The 22,452-nt window shown below is 38.2% G+C and overlaps 2 protein-coding genes across 52 annotated transcripts in view; one reads left to right on the top strand and one right to left on the bottom strand.

The window, feature by feature from the left end:
• WRN (WRN RecQ like helicase) overlaps positions 1 to 13,093 on the bottom strand; it is a 139,039-nt gene extending 125,946 nt beyond the window's left edge. For all 48 annotated transcript variants that reach the window (XR_012417190.1, XR_012417189.1, XR_012417191.1 and 45 more), the window contains exon 1: positions 12,954 to 13,093. The gene's annotated coding sequence lies outside the window, so the exon portion shown is untranslated. The remainder of the gene's footprint in view (positions 1 to 12,953) is intronic.
• Positions 13,094 to 13,607: 514 nt separating this feature from the next.
• PURG (purine rich element binding protein G) overlaps positions 13,608 to 22,452 on the top strand; it is a 55,744-nt gene continuing 46,899 nt past the window's right edge. For 2 of the 4 annotated variants that reach the window (XM_065519062.2, XM_045398131.3), the window contains exons 1-2: positions 13,626 to 13,858; positions 14,149 to 15,018. In XM_065519062.2, coding sequence (XP_065375134.1) covers positions 14,155 to 15,018 — 864 coding nt within the window. In that variant the 5' untranslated portion in view covers positions 13,626 to 13,858; positions 14,149 to 14,154. Of the gene's footprint in view, positions 13,859 to 14,148; positions 18,933 to 22,452 lie in introns of those variants that run through there. The other 2 variants (XM_045398130.3, XM_045398129.3) reach the window with 2 other exon arrangements.

Genomic DNA, 22,452 nt, shown 5'->3' with positions numbered 1-22,452 from the left:
ATTCTGTTAAGCAGTCACAAATTTACCTAATGCAAATCTTCCATAGTAAGTTCCAATATAGTCTCTTCGGACAGGATAAGTTTATGTAATATGAATAAGAAGAAAAATCAGCAATTTTGTGATTGTGCAATTCCTGGAAGGAAAAAAGTTATCCTCCAGTCTAACTATTTTTCTACTGTACTTCAGAGACTCCGTTTTATGAATGAACAGCAAAAGCAAGTCAGGTACCAATAGATGATGTCTCCTGCTTCACATCAAAACTTCCAGGAGGAGCTACAAAGCTTTGATATTTTTTTCTGATGGGTTCTATTATTCTTACTACAGACTACGAAGATCTCATACCTCTATCTTCTTGGTTTCAAACGCAGCTAAAGAGAAGGTGAATTTCTGCCCTCTGCTGAGGAGCTAGCCTAAAACACTAACAGTAGAAGAGATCAGAAAAATGCAGAGATAAGAACAATAGAGTTAGAAAGAAACAGACGCTGGAAGTAGGCTCAGGAGGGAAGGTCATTGTTCTCCTTTTTTTGGAGAACATTAAATTATTCTAATTTCTTATTTCCCCATGAAGAAACTGTTCAAAAGCCATCCTCTTTCTTAATCCTCCCTCATATTAAGCATTTTATCAAAGGAAAGAAAAAAACCACCTTTAAGAGTCTGATTGCTATCACTAACCAGCTTTTACAAAAGATAAGCCTAATGTTTATCAAAGTTCCAAAGTCTCCTAAAATAAAAAACTTTTCCACAGTATCTCTTTGAGGACAGGTAATTTTATCTATTTGTTTAACAGGAGCAAATAAGGTAACCAGATTCAAAATAAGGATACTCAAATTATTTTTATCCTAAGATAAATTATTATCCTATCTCATTTTTATATATGAGACAGAATGGAATACAATTATATCCAAGTCCAAATTATACAATTATATCCAAAATTGATATCCAAAATCAGTAACAGCAAAAATGACAACCTACCTGGGAATAAACCTAACATAAAATATATAAGATCCATTTTAAAGACAACTAGCAAATTTTATTAAGACAGTTAAAAAAGGACTGGATAAGACACACTGAGTTCCTGCATAGCCAGACCCAAAACTGTAAATATATTAATTAAATCAATACACTCAAGAAGCAATACCGAGAAAAAATGTCAGCAGAATTTTTCATCGAACCACATGAGTTTACATTAAAGTTCACTGGGAAGAGAAAATACTCAAGAGCAGCAAATTTTTTTTTGAAAAACAAGACCAACAAGGGAAAATTCACCCTACTAAATACGAAACTTTTAAAACTACAGTAATTAAAATAGTGTGTACCAGGCAAGGTGGCTCACACCTATAATCCCAACACTTACGGAGGCTGAGGCAGGCGGATCACCTGAGGTCAGGAGTTCGAGACCAGCCTGGCCAACATGGTGAAACCCCGTCTCTATTAAAAATACAAAAATTAGTCAGGCATGGTAGCGGGTGCTGTAATCCCAGCTACTAGAGAGGCTAAGGCAGGAGAATTGCTTGAACCTGGGAGGTGGCGGTTGCTGTGAGCAGAGGCGGCACCACTGCACTCCAGCCTGGGCAATAAGAGCAAGACTCCCAGTCAAAAAAAAAAAAAAATTAGTGTGGAATTAGTGTAAAAATACAAAAACAGATCAGAACATAACATGTCTAATGCCATATTGAGAAAACCTTGAAGACTTCAGAGACTATGGAAGGTGGTGAATATGTTAATTTGTTTGACTGTAGGAATCGTTTCACTATGTATACATGTATCAAAACATCATGTTGTACACCTTAAATACATACAATAAATAAAACTTGCCATGTTCAGAAATAGATCCATGTGAATATGGAAATCTGACATGATGAAGGAGGCAGGTCTTGTCTTTGAGAAAGAACAAGTTATTCAATAAATGAGGCCAAAAAACTGGTTATAACTTTGATATATCATTATCAGCAAAAATTTAAAAGACTGACCACATGCAGTAATCACGAGAGTAGAAACTGGCATCACCATTTTGAAAGATGTTTCATAGAAGGCATCAAAATTTTAAATCTGCATAACCTTCAAGTTAGTAATTACATCTATCCTATGGAAATATTTGCACATATGCACAAAGATGTACATAAAGGATGTTCATTACATCCCTTTGTAAAAGCAAAAACACAGGAAGCAGTTATAGGGTAAATTAACAGGTAAATAAACAATGACACATCCATAATATGGCACATACTAAGCTGCCAGTAGAAGAATAAAATAGAACTGCACGTATTAAGATCATTCTCTAAGATAAATGCTAAGTAAAACAGGGGGAAAACGAAGTGTCAGTGGTAGTTTAAATTTTAAAATAGAAAATGAAATTGGCCGGGCACAGCGGCTCACACTGTAATCCCAGAACTTTGGGAGGCCAAGGAGGGCAGATCACAAAGTCAAGAGTTTGAGACCAGCCTGACCAACATGGTAAAATCCCATCTCTACTAAAAATACAAAAATTAGCAGAGCGTGGTGGTGCGCGCCTATAATCCCAGCTGCTCAGGAAGCTGAGGCAGGAGAATCGCTTGAACCCGGGAGGTGGAGGTTGCACTGAGCTGAAAACATGCTACTGCACTCCAGTCTGGGTGACAGAGTGAGACTCCATCTCAACGTTTCAAAAAAAAAAGAAAAGAAAATGAAATTCTATGTATATATAAATGCAAAGAACAATCCAGGAGGACCCTCAGACAGGGTAAGTTTACATAATACAAACAAGAAGAAAAATCAGATATTTTGTAATTGTGGATTTCCTGGAAGGAAAAAAGTTATCTTATAGTCTAATTATTTTTCTACTGTACTTCAATGACTCAGTTTTATGAATGAACAGCAAAAGCAGGTCAGGTACCAATTAATAGGGGCCCCTACTGGTAAGTGAATGGGATTGAGGTCAGGTATATGAAAGAGGAGTTTCAATACTCTATAATTTCTCAGTAAGCAGGATCCCCCCTCCCCTACTTCCTGTCTACATCTTTCTTGCTATCTGAGAGTACTACGAAGGGCTTCTGTAAGTAATAAAGTAAATAACAGTCTATATTTTTTCAAATTGGAGTTCTGAGGTTAAACATACCTCAGGGTTTTAGTAAAGTCAAGCATAGGAGGAGGAAAAAGAGGCTGATTACCTTAACACTAAGAAAGAAGATGATAACGATCCATTGTGTACAATAAATTTCAATAGCATCCTAATCTCCATTCAGCCCTCCTCACCCTATCCCAAAATGTATAACAGCAAAGTTTTATGGATGGAATTGACCTCATCACCAAGACTACAGGTGAAATCCAAGTGTCTTAAGGCCAACAGGAAAATCCAATTCTCCTTGCTATACAACTGATTCAAGGATAGGAGCTATGACCCAGGTCTCAGCTCTCTAACCTCCATCTCCTGGCCATAATTATTGGTTCCAAGGCAGTTCAAGTGCAACAAAGCTCAGGACTCTCCTTCTCTGGTGAGGGAAAAGGTGCTTTTGCTCCTGTTAGATGTAGTCATGGTTGGTGCAAGTAGCCATCTTATAAGCATACAAGAAACCACCCTGAAGGTGGTTTCATAGAAGAGGGCCAAGAATAAGGCCAAAAATTGGTAGATCCCTGAGTGAACTTGCCTGAAGTCCACTCTACCTCAGATGTCTCCATTAAATAGACCAATAAATAACTTTTTATTGCTAAAGTCAGTTTGACTTTGGTTTTTCCCTTACTTGCAACTGAAGCCACCCTTGTTGACAGGATGGGATAATTAAAATGTAATACCACTTCTTGATCTGATTTTTTGAAGATTGTATAGAATTCCATTTTCTTTATCTATTGTAATTTATTTAACAATTCCCTATTGATGACAATTAACTTGCTTGTGAATTTCACCAAAAATAATGTTCAATGAATACCCTTGTGGATATGTGGGTATTGTTAGGCATTCCTATTCTTGCTATAGGACAGATTCCTAGATAAGAAACTACTAGGACATAGAGTACTTCTCTGCTTACCTTCTCACCAATAAATTATTCACAATAGTATGCTAACCCCAAAAGGTAAAACTAGACAAAGCAGCAGCCCACACAAAAAGCCAAGAGAAACCTCCACAGTAGCAGGGTTAAACTAAACCACTGGTGAAGGATTTCAATCTGACAACTATGAAAAGGCGCTTTAAGGCACCCACTACTCCTACAAGAAGAGTCTGATCAAAGAATAGAAGTCCATGAAGGGTTGACTGTTAGTTCCAATATAACCACATGTAATTCAACACCTAACTTTGTGGTGTTAGATATAAATGAAATTGATGGTATTTGAGTGTTAATGGACCACTATCATCACCATGACCATCACCATCAAAACTATAGCCATTAATATCTACATCCTACCCTTTCCCCACTCCTTGTCTAGTAGATCACAATCTTTGATGTATAATATCCAAGGGAGATAGTGCCTCCCAGTCTTCTGACCAGCTCTCCTCCAGTGATCTCGTCTGTATCCTGCTCCACCCATTTATTCCTACAAAGATACTATGTTATTACCAATGACTAAATCCTTCCATAATCTCAATTCCATATATCCCACTCTACAACCAACACCTTCTGTTTTTCAAGTTCATTCCTCTAGAAACTCAATTCCAACAATCTTTTGACCTAACTGGGACCTTTAAGGGTCCTGCTACCATATCATTGTCTTCATCCACTTGGGCAGTCCTTAATTCTCTTCTCGACCAGTTTAAATTCCAAGTTGATAGCCACTTCCTTGCATACTCCCTCAAATTCATTGCCCTTCTGGCTTTATCACTATCTCCTGGCAAAACTCTAATCCTGAATAAAAAAGAACCTTTACCTACTCTGCCTGTACCTATGCAGCTGAATGAATGTAGCAGGTGAAAAACATAACCATTTTGACTGGTCTCACCTTAAATTTGTGACCACCAGCCCCAGGTGGGCCCTTAGTGCTTCCTAGCAATCCTACAACTTTTCCCTAATCTATTTACTATCCTCCCCTCCTAAGACTATTTTATACCTTCTCTTCTCCACTTAAACTTCATATCTCCTCCACCGATCATCACTCTTAGCTGATGATCTTGCTTCTGGTTTCATTAGAACCAATCAAAAATGAATTTCCACAAGCTCTTACCCTGAAATCTATTCACATAATTATATCTGTACCCACATACTCTACTGTGGTGGTTAATTTTACATGTCAATTTGAGTGGGCCATGGGGTGCCCAGATATTTGGTTAAACATTATTCTGGGTGTGTCTGTGAGGGTGTTTCTAGGTGAGACTAACATTTGATTCAGTAGACTGAGTAAAGCAGATTGCCCTCCCTAATGTGGGTGGGCCTTCGATTTGTTGAAGGCCTGAATAAATAAAAAGGCTAAGTATGGGAAGATTTGCTCCCTCTGCCTGTCTTTGAGCTACGACATTGGTCTTCTCCTGCCTTCAGACTTGGACTCAGACTGGAACTTACACCATAGGCTCCCTGGTTTTCAGACCTTCACAACTGGACTGGAATTATACCATTAGCTCCCGTGGGTATATCTCCTGGCAGATCTTAAGACTTTTATAATCTCTTTATAGATACAGAGACAGAGATACAGACAGAGATGGACACAGAGATATAAAGATCTCCTATTGGTTCTGTTTCTCAGGAGAACCCTAATATATCTACCTTTTCTTATGTAACTATGGATGAACTATCTGTACTCCTACATCCAACCTCTCCATGTGTGCAAACCTCTCATCTACTCAAAGACATTTTCTCAAAGACATCTACTCAAAGACATTTTCCCATCTCCTATATCATCAACTTTTTCCTCTCTACTAGTCTGCCAGAAAAGACCCATCAACATACATCTAATTTTTCCCAACTAAAAAAAAGAAAAAAGAAAAAAAAAAAAACCTCAACTTTTGGCTAACTGCTCCATTATTATTCTCCCTATTATAGGAAAACTACTCAAAAGAGTCATCTACACTAGCATCTCCGTTTCCACTCCTTTAATCCTCTCCTAAACCCACTGTAACCACTCCGCTCCACTAAAAGGGCTCATGTCAAGGTTTCCAATGACTTTTATGTTGTCAAATCCTATAGCCAATTCTCAACTCTCATCTGAGTCAATGCACCAGCAGTAAGTGACACAATTAATCACACCCATCTTCTTGAAACACTTTACCAGGCCTCTGTTATAATTCGAGTCTCCATCTATATCAGTAACAACCCCTTTTCAGTATACTCTGCTTGCTGCTCCTTCTTACCTCCCTAATCTCTAAACATCACAGCATTCCAGGATACAAGTCACAGACCTGTTCTCTTCTCCCTCTGCACTCACTCTCTTAGAGAGCACAGTCAGTCTGCTGGCTTTTAAATTAGCTGTTATACACAAAACTTCCAAAGTTATATAAATAGCCTAGACCATTCCTCTTAACTTCAAACTTTGATAGCCAATTATTTACTGGATATTTGAATCTCTAATTGGCATATTCCACTCAACAGATATAAAGTTTCCCCAAACTGCTCCTTTTGTATATTTCCCATCTTAGTAAGTCACCTACATCTTTCTGGTTGCTCATGCCAAAAGCCTTGGATTCATCCTGACTCATCTCCTCCTTTCACATTCTGCATCTAATCTGTCAGCAAATACTGTTGGTTCTATCTTCAAAACAAAGCCAGAATTCTACCTCCTCTCACCACTTCCGCTGCTACAACGCTGGTTCAAGCCATATTACCTTTTACCTGCTTTTCTGTTTGGTCTATGCTCAAAACAGCAGCAGTGATTCCATTACAAGATAACTCAATTTAAAGGACTATATAACATGAGCTACTGAAATTTACCCCAGAAAGGCAAGGGTGGTTCAATATAAGAAAATTAATCAATATAACACATTACATTAAGATAAGGGAGGCAAAATATCACATGATCATCTCAATTGACAAAGAAAAGGTATTTGACAAAATCCAACATAATTTCATGATAAAAACTCAGACAACTAAGAATAAAAGCGTATTTCCTCAACATGATAAAGGGCATTTATGAAAACCCACGGCTAACACCATACTTAATGGTAAAAGACTGAAAGCTTTCCACCTAAGATAGGAAGCAAGACAAAGATACCCACTTTCACCACTGCTTTTCAATATCGTATTGAAGTTCTAGCCAAAGAAATTCGACATGGAAAAGAAATAAAAAGCAACCATAATGGACAGGAAGAAGTAAAACTATCTCTATATACAGATGACATAATCCCATATAAAAATCTCAAAGAAAGCTACTAGATCTAATAAGTAAATTCAACAAAGTTTCAGAGTACAACATCAACACTGAAATATCAGCTGTTGTTATACACCAGAAATGAACAATCTGAAAGGAAAGTAAGAAAGTAACTGCATTTACAATAGCAGCTAAAAGAATAAAATACCAAGGAATAAATTTAACCAAGGAGGTGAAAAACGCGTACTCTGAAAACTACAGAACGCTGCTGAAAGAAATTAGAGAAAACACCAATAACTGGAAAGATATCCCATGTTCATGCATAGAAAGACTTGATATTGTTAAGATGTCAATACTACCCAAAGTTACCTACAGATTCACTGCAATCCCTATCAAAAGGCTTTTCTGCAGAAATGGAAAAGGTGATCCTCAAATTCAGAATTGCAAGGGACCCCCAAATAGCCAATATAATCTTGAAAAAGAAGAATAAACTTGGAGGGCTCATGTTTCCTAATTTCTAAACTTACTACAAAGCTACAGTAATCAAAACAGTGTGGTAGAGGCATAAAGACAGAAATATAAATAAAATAGAATAGAATTGAAATTCCAGAAGTAAATCCATACATTTATGACCAATTGATTTTTGACAAGGGTGCCAAGTCCATTCAGTGGGAAAGAATACTCTTCAACAGGTGGTGCTGGGACAACTGGATATCCCTATGCAAAAGAGTGAAGCTGGACCCCTACCTTACACCATATACAAAAATAACTTAAAATGTATCAAAATAATATATAAGAATTAACTCAAAACGCCAATAGAAAAACTAAAACTATAAAACTATTAAAAGAAAACATGGCAGAAAATCTTCACGGCCTTGGATTTGGGAATTAGGTATGACACCAAAAGCATAGGCAACAAAAGAAAAAATAGATAAACTGGACTCTATAAAAATGTAAAAGTGAATCAAAGAACAATATCAAAAAGTGAAGAAAACCCACAAAATGGGAGAAATTATTTGCAAATCTTATATCCAATAAGGGTTTAATATTCAAAGTATATAAAGATCTCCTACAATTCAAAAGAAAAAAAAAACTCAAATAAAAAATGGCAAAGGACTTAATAGACAGTTCCCCAAAGAAGATATATAATGGCCAATAAGCACATTAAAAGATACTCAACATCATTAGTCATTAAAGAAATACAAAACAAAACCACACTAAGATACCACTTCCCACCACCTACCAGGATAGCTATAATTTTTTAAAAAGGAAATTAATTTTTGGTGAGTATACGGAGAACTGGAACACTTGTACACTGCTCCCATGGAAAACCAGTTTTAGCAGTTCCTTAAAAAGCTAAACCAAAAGCTTACCACATGACCCAGCAAGTCCACTCGTAGCTATATTCCCAAAAGAATTGAAAACAGAAACTCAAACAGATTCTTGTACACCAATGTTAATAACAGCATTATTCACAACAGCCAAAAGGTAGAAACAACCTAAGTGTCCATCAACATATGAATAAACAAATATGGCATATATATAACATAAACAGTGGAATATCATTCAGTCATAAAAAGAAATCGAGTTCTGATACATGCCACAACATGGGTGGACCCTGAAAACATTATCCTTACAAAAGACCCTGAATAGCCAAAGCAATCTTGAGCTAAAAGAACAAAGCTAGAGGTATCACACTACCTGACTTCAAAATATACTAAACTCTAGTTATCAAAACAGCACAGTACTGGCATAAAGAGACACACAGATAATAAAACAGAATAGAGACCCAAGAAATAAAACCACACATTTATAGCCAACTGATTTTTGACAAAAGAGCCAAGAACCCACAATGGGGAAAGGTCAGGCTCTTCAATAAATGGTGTTGGGAAAACTGGATAACCATATGCAAAAGAATGAAACTAGTCAATCATCTCTCACCACATATAGAATCAACTCAAAATGGATTAAAGACTTAAATGTAAGACCTAAAACCATGAAACCACTTGAAGAAAACACAGGAAAAAAGCTCCCTAACATTGGTCAGGGCTAGCAGTTCCCAACCCTTGGGCCACAGATCAGTACCAGTTCGTGGCCTGTTAGGAACCAGGCCACAAAGCACTAGGTGAGCAGCAGGCAAGCATGCGAAGCTTCATTTTTATTTACAGCTCCTCCACATTCCTGAGCTCCACCTCCCCTGTCACATCAGCAGTGGCATTAGATTCTCATAAGAGCGCAAACCCTACGGTGAATTGCACATGCAAGGGATCTAGGTTGTACACTCCTTAGGAGAACCTAATGCCTTATAATCTGTCACTGTCTCCCATAACTCCCAGATAGGACCCTCAAGTTTCAGGAAAACAAGCTCAGGGCTCCCACTGATTCTACATTACAGTGAATTGTATAATTATTTCATTATATATTACAATGTAATAATAATAGAACCAAAATGCACAATAAATGAAATGCACTTGAATCATCCTGAAACCATCCCCTCCCTCCTCAAATGGAAAAATTGCCTTTGATGAAACCAGTCCTTGGTACCAAAAAGGTTGGGGACCGCTGGTCTGGGCAATGATTTTTTGGATATGACCTCAAAAGCAAAGGCAACAAAAGCAAAAATAGACAAAGGAATTACATCAAAATAAAATGCTTCTCTGCATAGCAAATTCAACAGAGTGAAGACAGAATCTACAGAATCGGATAAAATATTTGCAAACTATACATTTGATAAGACGTTAATTTCCAAAATGTTTAAGGATGTCAAACAACTCAATAGCAAAAAAAAAAAAAAAAAAAAGTATTTAAAAAATGAGCAAAAGACCTGAATAGACATTTCTCAAAAGGAGATATACAAATAACCAACAGGTATATTAAACATTGCTCATCAATAACCATCATGGAAATGTAAATCAAAATCACAATGAGATATCACCTCACACCTGTTAGAATGGCTATTACCAAAAAGACAAAAGATAAGTGTTGGCGAGGATGTGGAGAAAAGGGAACTCCTTCCTCACTGTTGGTGGGAATGTAAATTACTACCATTATGGAAATAACTCAATATATTAAACGTAGAACTACAAGCGAGTCCAGCAAATCCACTAGTGGGTATATATGTAAGGGAAATGAAATCAGTATGTCAAAGAGCTATCTGCACTTCCATGTTTCCCGCAGCACTATTCAACAATAGCCAGAATATGGAATCAAGCTAACTGTCCATCAACAGATGAGTGGATAAAGAAAATGTGATATACATCAATAATGGAATATTATTAAGCCATAATAAAGAATGAAATCCTGTCATTTGCAGCAACATGAATGGAACTGGAAGACATTCTGTTAAGTGAAATAAGCCAGGCACGTAAAGACAAGTATCGCATGTTGTCACTTATATGTGGGAGCTAAAAAATTTGATGTCACTGAGGTAGTAAGTAGAATGGTGATTACCAGAGGCTGGGGTGGGTGGGTGGTGGGAATGAAGAGAGGTTGTTAATGAGTACAAAAATACAGTTAGATAGAAGGAATGTTATAGGGTTTGATAGCTATATAGAGACAAAAAAATAGGTAAGTGATTGCCTAGGAAAGCAGGTGGGATTGAGTACTAATGGTTATGGAGTTTCTCTTTTGGGTGATGAAAAAGTTCTAAAGGTGATAGTGATAAAGGCTGTACAACTCTGAAGACAAACTAAAAACCATTGTATTGCACACTTTAAATGGGTGAACCGTATGCTATATTAATTCTATCCCAATAAAGCTGTTTAAAAAAAAAAAAAAAAAAAAAAAGAATGCTAAGTGGAATTTGCCAGATACAAAAAAGACAAATATTATATGATTCCACTTATGTAGAATATCTAGAATAGGCAAATTTGTAGAGGAAGAATGTACATTTGAAGTCACTAAGGGCTGGGTGGATGAGGCAATGGGGAGTTAGTGCTTAAAAGTTACAGTTTCTGTCTGAAGTCATTAAAGTCTTGGAAATAGCGGTGGTGATGATTTCACAACATGATGAGTGTAATTAATGTCACTAAACTGAACACCTAAAAATGGTTAATATGGCAAATTTTATGATACCTTACCACAATTTTTTAGAAACATAATTCAGATCACGTTTCCCTAACAACTCTCCAACAGCTTCCCATCTCCCTCAGAATGAAAGCCCAAATTTTCAATATAGCCCATAAAGTCCTACATATTCTGGCCCCATTCCCTTTCTGGCCTGACCTCTGACCTCCTCTCCGCTGGGCTCCAGCTCACTAGGCCTCTTAAGTTGCTCTCTGAATATAAAGAGGCAGCTTCCCCCAGGGCCTTTGCACTTTCTTCTCCTCCAGAGAGCCTCAGGGTAAGTTCTCTCACTTCCTTGAGCTCTGGACTCAAAAATTCCCTTCTCAGTGTGGTCTTCCCTGACCACTTATTGTACAACTGCAGCCCCCTACAGCCCTCCACCCCCAACACACACACACTCTTCATCTCCCTTTCCTTTTTAATTTCCATTTTCACCTTATGTCACCCTATACATTTTATTTTTTGCCTGTCTCTGTCCACTAAAATGTAAGCTCCAAAAGGAGAGAGATGTTTGTCTGTTCTGTTCATTGTTGGTATCTCTAGTGCCTAGAGCAGTCCTTAATAAACATTTGTTGGATTAATAAAGGGAGACCACTGTGGGTAAAAAAAAGTAGAAAATAAAATTTTAGCTGAAGAATGGAAGCCCCTTTAAATTATCAGGCCCAGAGAGGCATTAGAATGAAAAAACAGTCCCATCTCACTCCCTGCTTGAGCTGGATAATTATCTCTTAAAGCCCACCTGCTATGTGTGCTCTAGACTGGTACCAAGTAGCCATAAAATGCCATATGCTGGACACGATAACTCATACCCTATGAGTTACAGTGTACAGCCAATCACCAAGCAATGGTATCTCTGTAAACCAATAACAATTCCTGACCAACTTTGTCTCAGCCCACTCCTTCCCTTCGCCTTTAAAAATCTGCTTGTAACCAAGGGCTGAAGGAGCACTCCCCAAGGCAACTGGGATATGAGTCCTGGGCAACTGCCCTCATTTTGGCTAAAGTAAACACTTTAAATTAAAATTTTGTGCCCCGGCCTCTTCCTTTTAGGTCGACACCACTATTCAATGACATCAAGATCTGAACTGTCCTACTTATCCCAATCTTCCACCCCTAAAAAGAAATGTACCAAACCATAAAAAGCCTGAAGTACTCCGACTTACAGACTCCTGTATTAGCATCCTAAGAATTATATCACCCTCTTCAACAGGGAGTAGTATTTTTCATATCAAACCTAGCCGGAGAACAACTGACATTCAACTAGGAAAAAAAAGAAAATCCATTAAGGACTGAGCGATTTGAACTCAAAAATATCCATCATCACTTGCTAAATCATAGACAGCAGGTTATTTCCCTCGACTTTACTGTGCAGACCTGGAGTGGCTCAATTTCTGCCATAAGGCCGTACCGGAAAGACAGCAACCTAAGCGCGCAGGGTAAACATCAGGCTGGGGCCGGGAATGGCAGGGAAGCACTTTTTGAATGGCGGAAGCTCCGACAGACGCCTTTCCTGGCTGCTCCCGAGGGGAAAGGGAAAGGTAGAATGTCTGTTTTTTCCGGAATCTCCCAAACACAGCCCAGGGGCCTGCTCCGCGGGCCTAAGCACCTCCACGTGTCTCAGAAGCCTAGCACTATAGATACCCGGGGCACCGAGCTGGCAAAACGGAAATGGGAAGACACTTTACCCTGAGAAGATAAAGTCCAACAGGTCTTCTCCTTCAGCCGGATGACTGTGGAGCGCCACCACAAGCAGGGCCTGCAACCCAAGCATCCAGGCTAGACAACAAATCAGCAAACTTCATTCCCGCGCTGCACAATACACGCCGGCGCGTCCCCGGCGCACACAGTACACATCAGCTCCCGGAGACTGACCCGACCCGCCCCTCCAGCCCCGTCCCCGCCCCCGCTCCTGCCCCACCCCTTTCCCCGCCCCCGGCCCGGCTCGCCTTTCGCGCGGCGCTGCAGCCCTCCCACCACAGCCCATCCAGCCCCGCCCAGCGCGCCGCGGTACGCATGCGCGGAGGCCCTCACTGCCGCTGAGCTCCTCGGGAAGTGTAGTCTCCTTGCAGGTGCCGCTGGGCCGCCAGAGTCCCGCATCCCGGTGGAATCCGGAGAAGTGAGAACACTCCCTCTACCTGGTCCTCGTTCGCACCTCTTCACAACTGTCCAGTCCCCTCGCACTCCCGTTGCTCCCCACGCACCGGGCTTCCGTCAGGGCGTGCACTGAGGAAGAGCGGAGACCCCCTCTTCCCCTCAGCCGCCTGTGCCGGGGGAGGCGGGGTCCATCGCCCGACCCCGCCGTCGCTCTCCCCGCCTCCCCTCCCCTCCCCTCCCCTCCTGGCGGGTGTGGGGCCGGTGTCCGAAGCCCGGCAGCGGCCCCCGCAGCGGCCGCAGGAGGGGCGGCGGCGGTGGGCGCCGCGGGCGATGCCCCTGCCCGGCTGCTCCGGCGGGGGGCAGTGCGAGCGGCGGCGGCGGGGGAGGAGGCGGGGGGCGGCGGCTGCGGCGGCTGCAGCAGAGGGGCCGAGAGCTGGCGGCGGCGGCGGCGGTGGTCGTGAAGGGCATCGGCGGCGGCGGTGATGGCAGAGATGATGTGAGTGCCCGCCGGCTGGGGACCCGGGGTCGCGGAACGCGGGACGGGCGGCGGCGGCGTGCGGGAGCGGCCCCGGGGGCGGCAGAGGGATGCGGGGAGCGCGGGCAGAGCCGGAGCGGCGGCCGCCAACCGGCCGGCAGGAGCTGGAGCCCCGCGCTGCGGCGCCGGGGGAGCCGGGCCGGGCGTGGGGGTCGCGGGCGGCGGCGGGGGCGGCCAGGCCGAGGGGCGTCTGCGATTGTTCTCAACACCCCTCCCCCACCCCACCCCGTGTGTCTGTTTGTCACTTGCAGCTGAAGATGGAAAGAGCCAGGCGAAGGGGAGGCGGCGGCGGCCGCGGCCGCGGAGGCAAGAATGTAGGGGGCTCTGGCCTAAGCAAGAGTAGACTCTATCCCCAGGCCCAGCACTCCCACTACCCCCACTACGCGGCCTCAGCCACCCCTAATCAGGCCGGGGGCGCAGCCGAAATCCAGGAGCTGGCCTCCAAACGAGTGGACATCCAGAAAAAGAGGTTTTACCTAGACGTGAAGCAAAGCTCCCGGGGCCGCTTCCTAAAGATAGCCGAAGTCTGGATAGGGAGAGGCCGGCAGGACAACATCAGAAAGAGTAAACTGACCCTCTCCCTGTCTGTGGCAGCGGAGCTGAAGGACTGTCTAGGGGACTTCATCGAGCACTATGCCCACCTGGGCCTGAAAGGCCACCGGCAAGAGCATGGCCACAGCAAAGAGCAAGGCTCCAGGAGGAGACAGAAGCACTCGGCACCCTCCCCACCAGTCTCGGTGGGGTCTGAAGAGCATCCTCACAGTGTCCTGAAAACAGACTATATCGAGAGGGACAATAGGAAATATTACCTAGACCTAAAGGAAAATCAGCGGGGTCGCTTCCTACGGATTAGACAAACGATGATGCGGGGGACTGGCATGATAGGTTATTTTGGCCACAGTTTGGGCCAAGAACAGACTATTGTCCTCCCAGCACAAGGAATGATTGAGTTTCGTGATGCCCTGGTTCAGCTGATTGAAGACTATGGCGAAGGAGACATAGAAGAACGAAGAGGTGGAGACGATGACCCACTAGAACTCCCAGAGGGGACTTCTTTCAGAGTGGACAATAAAAGGTTCTACTTTGATGTGGGCTCTAATAAATATGGAATTTTCCTGAAGGTAAGTGAGGTGAGACCACCTTACCGTAATACTATTACTGTTCCATTCAAAGCTTGGACAAGGTTTGGGGAGAATTTTATCAAGTATGAAGAAGAGATGAGGAAAATTTGCAACAGCCATAAAGAAAAGAGAATGGATGGCAGAAAGGCCAGTGGTGAAGAACAAGAATGCCTCGACTAGAGTGAAATTGAACTCCATCAGGCAAAATTTAAAATCACAAATTGGCTAAAAGTACTGATCCATTATCCTTTGAAGAAGTTTTTCCTCTTTTTTGGCCCGTTGTTACTAGTAATACCTCTAGTAGTTGATACTTCAAGAAGTCTGATTCTCATGTTATGTTACACATAGATCACTATAATTCTTACGGGAATTCCAACCTTCCCAGAGCTAAATAGTTTAGCTGCTTCAACTGCTCCAGACTATTGAAGTATGCAAATCAGCACAAAATGTGACATTCTGACATTCTAAATACCATAACTAAGATTTACATTGCACTATGACATAATCCTGAAAAAAGATACATATACTTAAATGGAAGTGTGACTTTCTATTTAACAAATTCCCCTAAAAGTATTTCAATCCCACTTCATTAAAAGCTGCTAAGCTTACCTGTAGGGCAGTTACCACAGAAGCAGATATTGACCTCCAGTATATATAAATATATTTACTTATAAAAGGACAAGTAGATGTATATTGTCCATTGGATAACTGAATATTTATACCATCAAAGGATCAAATCTTATCTAATTAAACCTTAAAAATACAGTGTCATAATATTTCTTAAGAATACTATAGTGTTCTATAATTTCAAACTTTGTGGTAACCCTACATTTTATAGTTACCATATCAAAGCCATGGGAGAGTTTTAATTGGTTATTCTAAGTTTAGTTACAATCCCTTCTTTACCTCTACTTAATGTTCTTTATGTTTTTATTGACTTTCCAAAGTTTCAGGAATTACTTTTATGCCACATTGAGTGGGAGGCTTCATCCAATGGCTTTGCTATGGAAATCTTGGTGTTTTAGCTTTTCATGCTAATTTGAAGATTGCGAGAGGTTTCTTCCCCAAAATAGATCATGGACTCAAGGTGTTATACTTTATGCTTCTTCTTTAACACTATTCCAGAAGGGTTGGTGCACCAATTAACTAATATAAAAATATACCTGTAATAATATATTTTAGTAGCACTTTTGCAATTGCTACCCTTAAAACCATGTCAACACTTCCAGTATAAACCTGAATTTTACAGGTGTTTTAATTCCGGAGGGGGTGGGGATTTTTTTTTTCTAAAAAGAATTTAGAATACAAATTTCCAGTCTGAGAAAAATATTATTTGAAGATTGGTTATAAATATATTTGAAAGGAAAATTCAGGCATTTTCCAAGGTGCTCTTTCTGACTTTACACAAGACTCACCCATTTACCTGTATTAAAAATTACTTTCCAGGAAGTGCCACAGCAATTTTTCAACACCTAAGCAATTTTTTAAACAAGTGGGTATAGTGTTATATGTGTACCAACCCATCCTGTATTAACTGACTGAAATTACATCTATTCAGCTATATCTTCTTCTGAATGAAATTATTGTCTTTTATCTTGGCTTTATTCACCTCCTACACAGTAAGTCCATCTAATCATATTTAAGAGCCAGAACACTGATTTCAACCCCCAAATATTACTCTCATTGATGAGAGCTGGCTGCATGGATTCAAATCAGAATGTAGCTCTTCTTTTATATGCCAAAAGTAATTTAAAATTATATCAGCAATTTTTTTCTTCCAGAGGTTTGTCCCCCAGTACATTTACCTGAGGTCACTAAGAAAACTTGATGGTATGAATTAAAAAAATTAATTTCATTGGTTTATGTTACTTAAGAACAAGCAATCAGTAACCCCGACATATATACTGGTGTTGGTTTACAGATCGTATTTCACATTTCCTCTAGTAGCGTGAAGGAATCTCATTAGTTCATTATAACTGTGGACCATCTGGATCACTATAGAACAACTGAAGGTTAGGAGATAATGTTAGTACTAGAGCTAATAGCACATGGTGGGTGTTGAGACTCTAAAAGTAGCAAGGATTTTTAAACAGTCCTAACTGTAAAATAACTATGTAGGCTTGCTAAAAAAAGTAGTTTTTGGTCTATGAAGGAGTGATGTGCACTTGAATTACTGTACTACTGATTGTTATTGCTGCCCATCATAGTGCCTATTAATAATAATCAACCTGTCAGATTTTGGCAAACTGGAGCTGTGAATATTCTAGTATTTGATTGTTCCTATCGCTATTGCTATGAGTGTATACTCTCTCTTAAAGTCTTCCTTTCTAAAATATTTATATCCATTAGGTCTAAATGATTTCCTTTTACCTTTTGGGTCTGATAAGATTTGAGTATGTGTCTATATCTATATATATACACACACATATATGTATATGCATATATGTGTGTGTATACATACATACAATACCATGTCAGACTTAAAGATAAATATCTTTAACTCATTGTATATAAACACTATTAAATTTAGTTTTCCATTAATTATTTAAGTAAAGAATTAGTTAAGCAGCCAGATTTTCTACCTTGTATGTATAGTTCAAAGTTTTTACCATCTCAAAGCTGCAGATTAAATAGATGCATATATACTGGCAATTGAATATACTCTAAAATTATTAAGCCTTCTGCCAGTCCTTTTGTTTCATTTTTTTCATAATCATTGAAAAATGAGAAGATGCTATGATTTTTTGATACTTAAAATTCCCAAGAATTCATTAGCCATAATTAAATATGATCCAGTTCAAAACTCTGGTCTTAGGACATGTATTGCCATGTATCTTATAAAATAAGCTACTATTCTTATCTGTGCAATATTCACTTTATTTATTGTCATTTGTAACATACATGGAGCTGCAAGTGTTCATGGTATCCTTCAAAATAACAGAAACCCTGCCTTGAAGACATTAAACTCTTAAGGCAACTGGAAGTTAGAAGTTAAAAAATGAGCATGAAAGTTAGTAACCAAAAGTACTAGTTCACTGTATAATTCTAAAACACTGATGATGTTTGCACATAATAATCCAAGCATAATGTGGTGCAGGCTCAAAACTGTAGTAATATAAGCTAATAGTATGAAATTTGGAAACGGGTTCCTCTTGATAGTTGGCAGTGTGCTCCTAGCAATTGAAAGCAGCACTAATCTGTTGCTTATATGCAAAAGATGCAATGTATTATAAAGATATTAAAGTTCTGCTACATTTTATAATTTTCCTTATTAAAACCCCAAACTGCCATGTCCCTGAAACTTGAGTCAAACACAAGCTTATTTGCACTAAAGAGCATGGCCAAAAAAATAAATGACAGGGTGGAAAAGCTAGTTGGAACCTCTTGAAATAATTGGTTCTGATAGGAGAATTTCACATTTGTCTATTTGAAAGCTATATGGTCCAGGCAGACAATCTGTCAGTTCACTAATTTAATAATGCACTTTACCTTTTGTATATAGAAGATGTACATTTATGCCACTTGACAGGTGGGATGTGTTTCAATAACTATGTAGCTAGAATCTATAAGGTGATCTCTTGCATGCATATGTTTGTGTTGGAACTGTTGTTGTAACAGGTTTCCATTAAATCAGTATAATGGAGAAGGGTAGAAGATGCTTTTGAAACAAATCCCAGTATATTTAACAAATAATTTTAAAGTAGAGTTCACATTTGGTGTCTTAAGAACTAGAATAAATAAAATACTATTTCCAACCCAAATTCGTATTACAGTTGAGACTATATTTAGTTGAGATTCCCCATAATGCCCTGACAGTTAATTTGGGGAATTTGTCCAGACCAAATTTTTTTCAATCATTGTTTCATTGTTGATATATGTTTAAGTAATGAATAAATATGCAGTACATAATATTATACTCAAATTAAAAGTGTGGTTAGCTGATGTGGCATTATTTAAAGATCACTCAGACTAAAGAAATAAGGTTTCAAGTTAAGGAAATGCAAGGAACCTATGAACAGTCACTAACACAAATATGATATCTCAGAATTCACAGAAGTACTAACCTTCACCAACTAAAAAGGGTATTGGGAGATTTAGTGTATCCTTCCATCTTAAAAGCTTCTTAAGATGTACATTTGAAAACTAGATAACTGTTACTTAATAATACTTTACTGAGAAACACTGTGTACTAACAATTCATCAAGAGTGTGCTATATTTACTGCGTTCATTTTATATCTATAGATAAGAATACATTATATAGTCATCCTACCTTAATATAATCATGTATTTATATTGTAATTTTGCAAATATTTTCCATAAAATAAACATTTATCTGAGCTGCACAATTTGAAGAGGATGAAATTGGAATACACCCTCAGATGCTCATTTTAAATAAGCAGCTACCATTGAAAGCTGATGTATGTATTATCATTCCTTTAAATTTGGGTTTGTGGTATATATTAATATTTAAATGAATAGGACTTAATTTGAATTTTAAGTGGTTTTCTGAAAATAATTTTTTCATAAGTGTGAGCTTTTTTTCCTGCTTATCTCCAAATGTTTTTCATTGGAACTATTTATGAACTCCTATTCAAAGCTTTATGTAAGGGGTTTGCTTAGTCACCACTTAGTTTGAAGTCTGTCTTTACTAAAATACCAAACATCTTTGACAACATACAAAGAGGAGTTAACATTGATTCTATGCCTACAGAATAATACAGGTGTAATATTTATCACTGCCTGAAAAGGATCTTAAAATCCTTCTGAAATTTCCTTAAATGTTTCTTGAATTTCAAAGAGAAATGGTGGCTAATGGCTAGCCCATCAGAGAAAGAGAGTAAGTATGATAACATGCTGTTGATACAACCCATAGTCCACCATACTGTAGCAATGAAGTTCAGGGAAAATGTGCTTTTCCCAACTTAATATCATGTGAAAATTGGGTTTTCAGATTACAGTAACTCTGTCATAAAGAAAATATACCCAAATTTAGTAGGTAGAGCTTAGAAAAATAATATATGTATAAGTATATATTTTCATGTATAGTGGAAAAAATCCATAGTTGTTATTAATTTGACATGCTATTTTAAATCATTTAAATTTATTTTGGTAATGAGATTTTAATCACTATTTTTGAATGGGGAAAAACATACACATAGTACAAAATGGAAACAGTACAGATGGGTAGAGGGTGAAAAGTAGCAACCAATGTTAGCAATTTCTTGTGTATCCTTCTAGGGTTACTCTGCATATATAAGTATATGTGTATTTTATATATATATATATTCTTTTTAAAAACATACAGATGAAAACATATTATATATACTCTCTTGTACCTAGTAGGTTCAATTTCAGATCTGTCATTTTAAGTGACTTTTTTTTACCTTAGATATCATACTTGAGCTAGTTAACATATCACTTAATTTGAAATATATTACTATACCAAGGAAATATCAAGGAAATTTTGAATGAATCCCATTGGTATTTACTTAAAATGCAAATATATGTGTATTTTAAATATACAAATATTCAGTTTATCCTACTAGTTTCCCTTCCCTCTTCCTAGCCATCTTGCCTTCCTATATTCCCCTCACAAATATATTAGTCTTTTTCCTGAAGTAATGCAGTTCAGGAGTGCCAGGATATTAAATAATTTAACCAAGTGTTATCTTAAACTGTGTTCTCTAATGAAAAACACCCATATTTAAAAGCTTTAATAAAGTATCACTTTCAATTTTTACTAATTCTGTTACTATTATCTTTATCCAAAGACCTTGCCATTATAAAAGCAAATGAGTATCAGAACTTAGTGAAAAGGTATGTTATAATTCTTTTGAAATACTTTATTAACATGAAGCCTTTATCTTTATGAGAAAGGTATAACGTTCATTTAGCAACCTCATCAAATCCAAGTTTAAGCAAATAGGTAACTCTAGACCCGATTGTTTAAAGCTTTGATTTTTCACTGAAGGACCAAAAGTCTGTCAGTAGTCTTGGGACCAAAGGTGCTGAGATGATTTGGGGAATGAGTAAAAATTGGGGTGCTATGAGGTTACAAGTACAGCTAAACTGTCTCCACTCTCTGCTGGAAGAATATGAAATGGTCAATATAATTTTTAATGAAGTTAGCATTATTACTATTCCTATAAACATAAACAAAGCTGCTTTAATAGTTTTGTGAGCACTCCTCCCCCAAAATCATAATTCTCATTTCATTCCCATCAAGAGTGCATTTTGATATGACTTTTCTATTGACCACCAAGAAAAAATTATCTGAAAAATGGAAGATCCCATACTTGAGTCCTGAAAGATGCTATCTAATTATGAATTAAAGCAACCAGAGTAAAAGATCCAATACAATTGTAAATATCTTTTAAAATGTGGGTTGAGGAAGAAGAATTTTTTCTCATGGATTGGTATCCATGAATTTTATGAACATGTCATAAGGTTTACAAATTTAAAGCATTGCTTTAAACTTTAGAATAATAACTCTATATTTGGTAGCATAATGTCCTGTTTACAAAATGAGAGAGGTGTTAAAAGATAAGATCCTCTTAAACATATTTTAAAAGCATAAAAGAGTTTGCTCCCTTTATTTTCATGCTGAATAATTCATTATAAAATTCATTAAAAATTCATCTTTAGGAATGAATTTTGCTTAAACTTAGGCTGAAAAATATTAATAATTTCCCATCCTTAATTGAAGAGCTTCCCATGTTGGTGCTTTCTGGTAAATTATATTTTTCAAACTTTATGTTCTTTTGAATATTTCTTATGAAAAATTACATATTTTTATTGGGGCCAGTGACATCCACCACTAAATAAAAACATAATGAATTAGTGCTGCTATAGTGAAGTTACTTTGTGATACGAATATGAAGAAGAAAAACTCATTTAAATGAAATATATACTTTCCTGTTTAATATTGTTAACTTATTTATGATTAAGTAGCAGTTCTCTGTCTTCACACTTTACCCTCTTAAACTTAATTTTTGCAAAAAATTGTTCTATTCGGTTTTCATTTTCCTAGGGAAAGGGAAAAATAGTCCCTAATGAAAAGTGTTTATAGTATTTAAAAGAGTTGCTCAAAGTGTAAGATTGAGGGAAAAAAGCTTATGTTGGTTTTTTTGTCTTTATCAAAATAATGGTATAAATCTGATTATCTTATTTGATCTGATTAAAGTCAGGATTTATTTTATCAGAAACTTTTATATTCAAAACATATTTATTATTTTATTTTTCTTAAAGAAAATGATTCTCTTGGATAATACAGAAATCTTCAGGATTTTGTTGTGGATTCGATGGGTTGTTGCCTAGAGGTAGCAAACAGAAAAGAAGAAATAGAAAAGAGAAATACAGTGGCTGATTATTTTGCCTGTCCATAACAAAATTCATCTAAGAGAAATAAGTCATTGTCAGAACTCAATCTCTGT

This window comes from Macaca fascicularis, chromosome 8 (assembly GCF_037993035.2).
Source record: "Macaca fascicularis isolate 582-1 chromosome 8, T2T-MFA8v1.1".
NCBI lineage: Eukaryota > Metazoa > Chordata > Mammalia > Primates > Cercopithecidae > Macaca > Macaca fascicularis.
The sequence above is the reverse complement of the archived record's forward strand: the minus strand, read 5'-3'. Positions and strand labels throughout refer to the sequence as shown.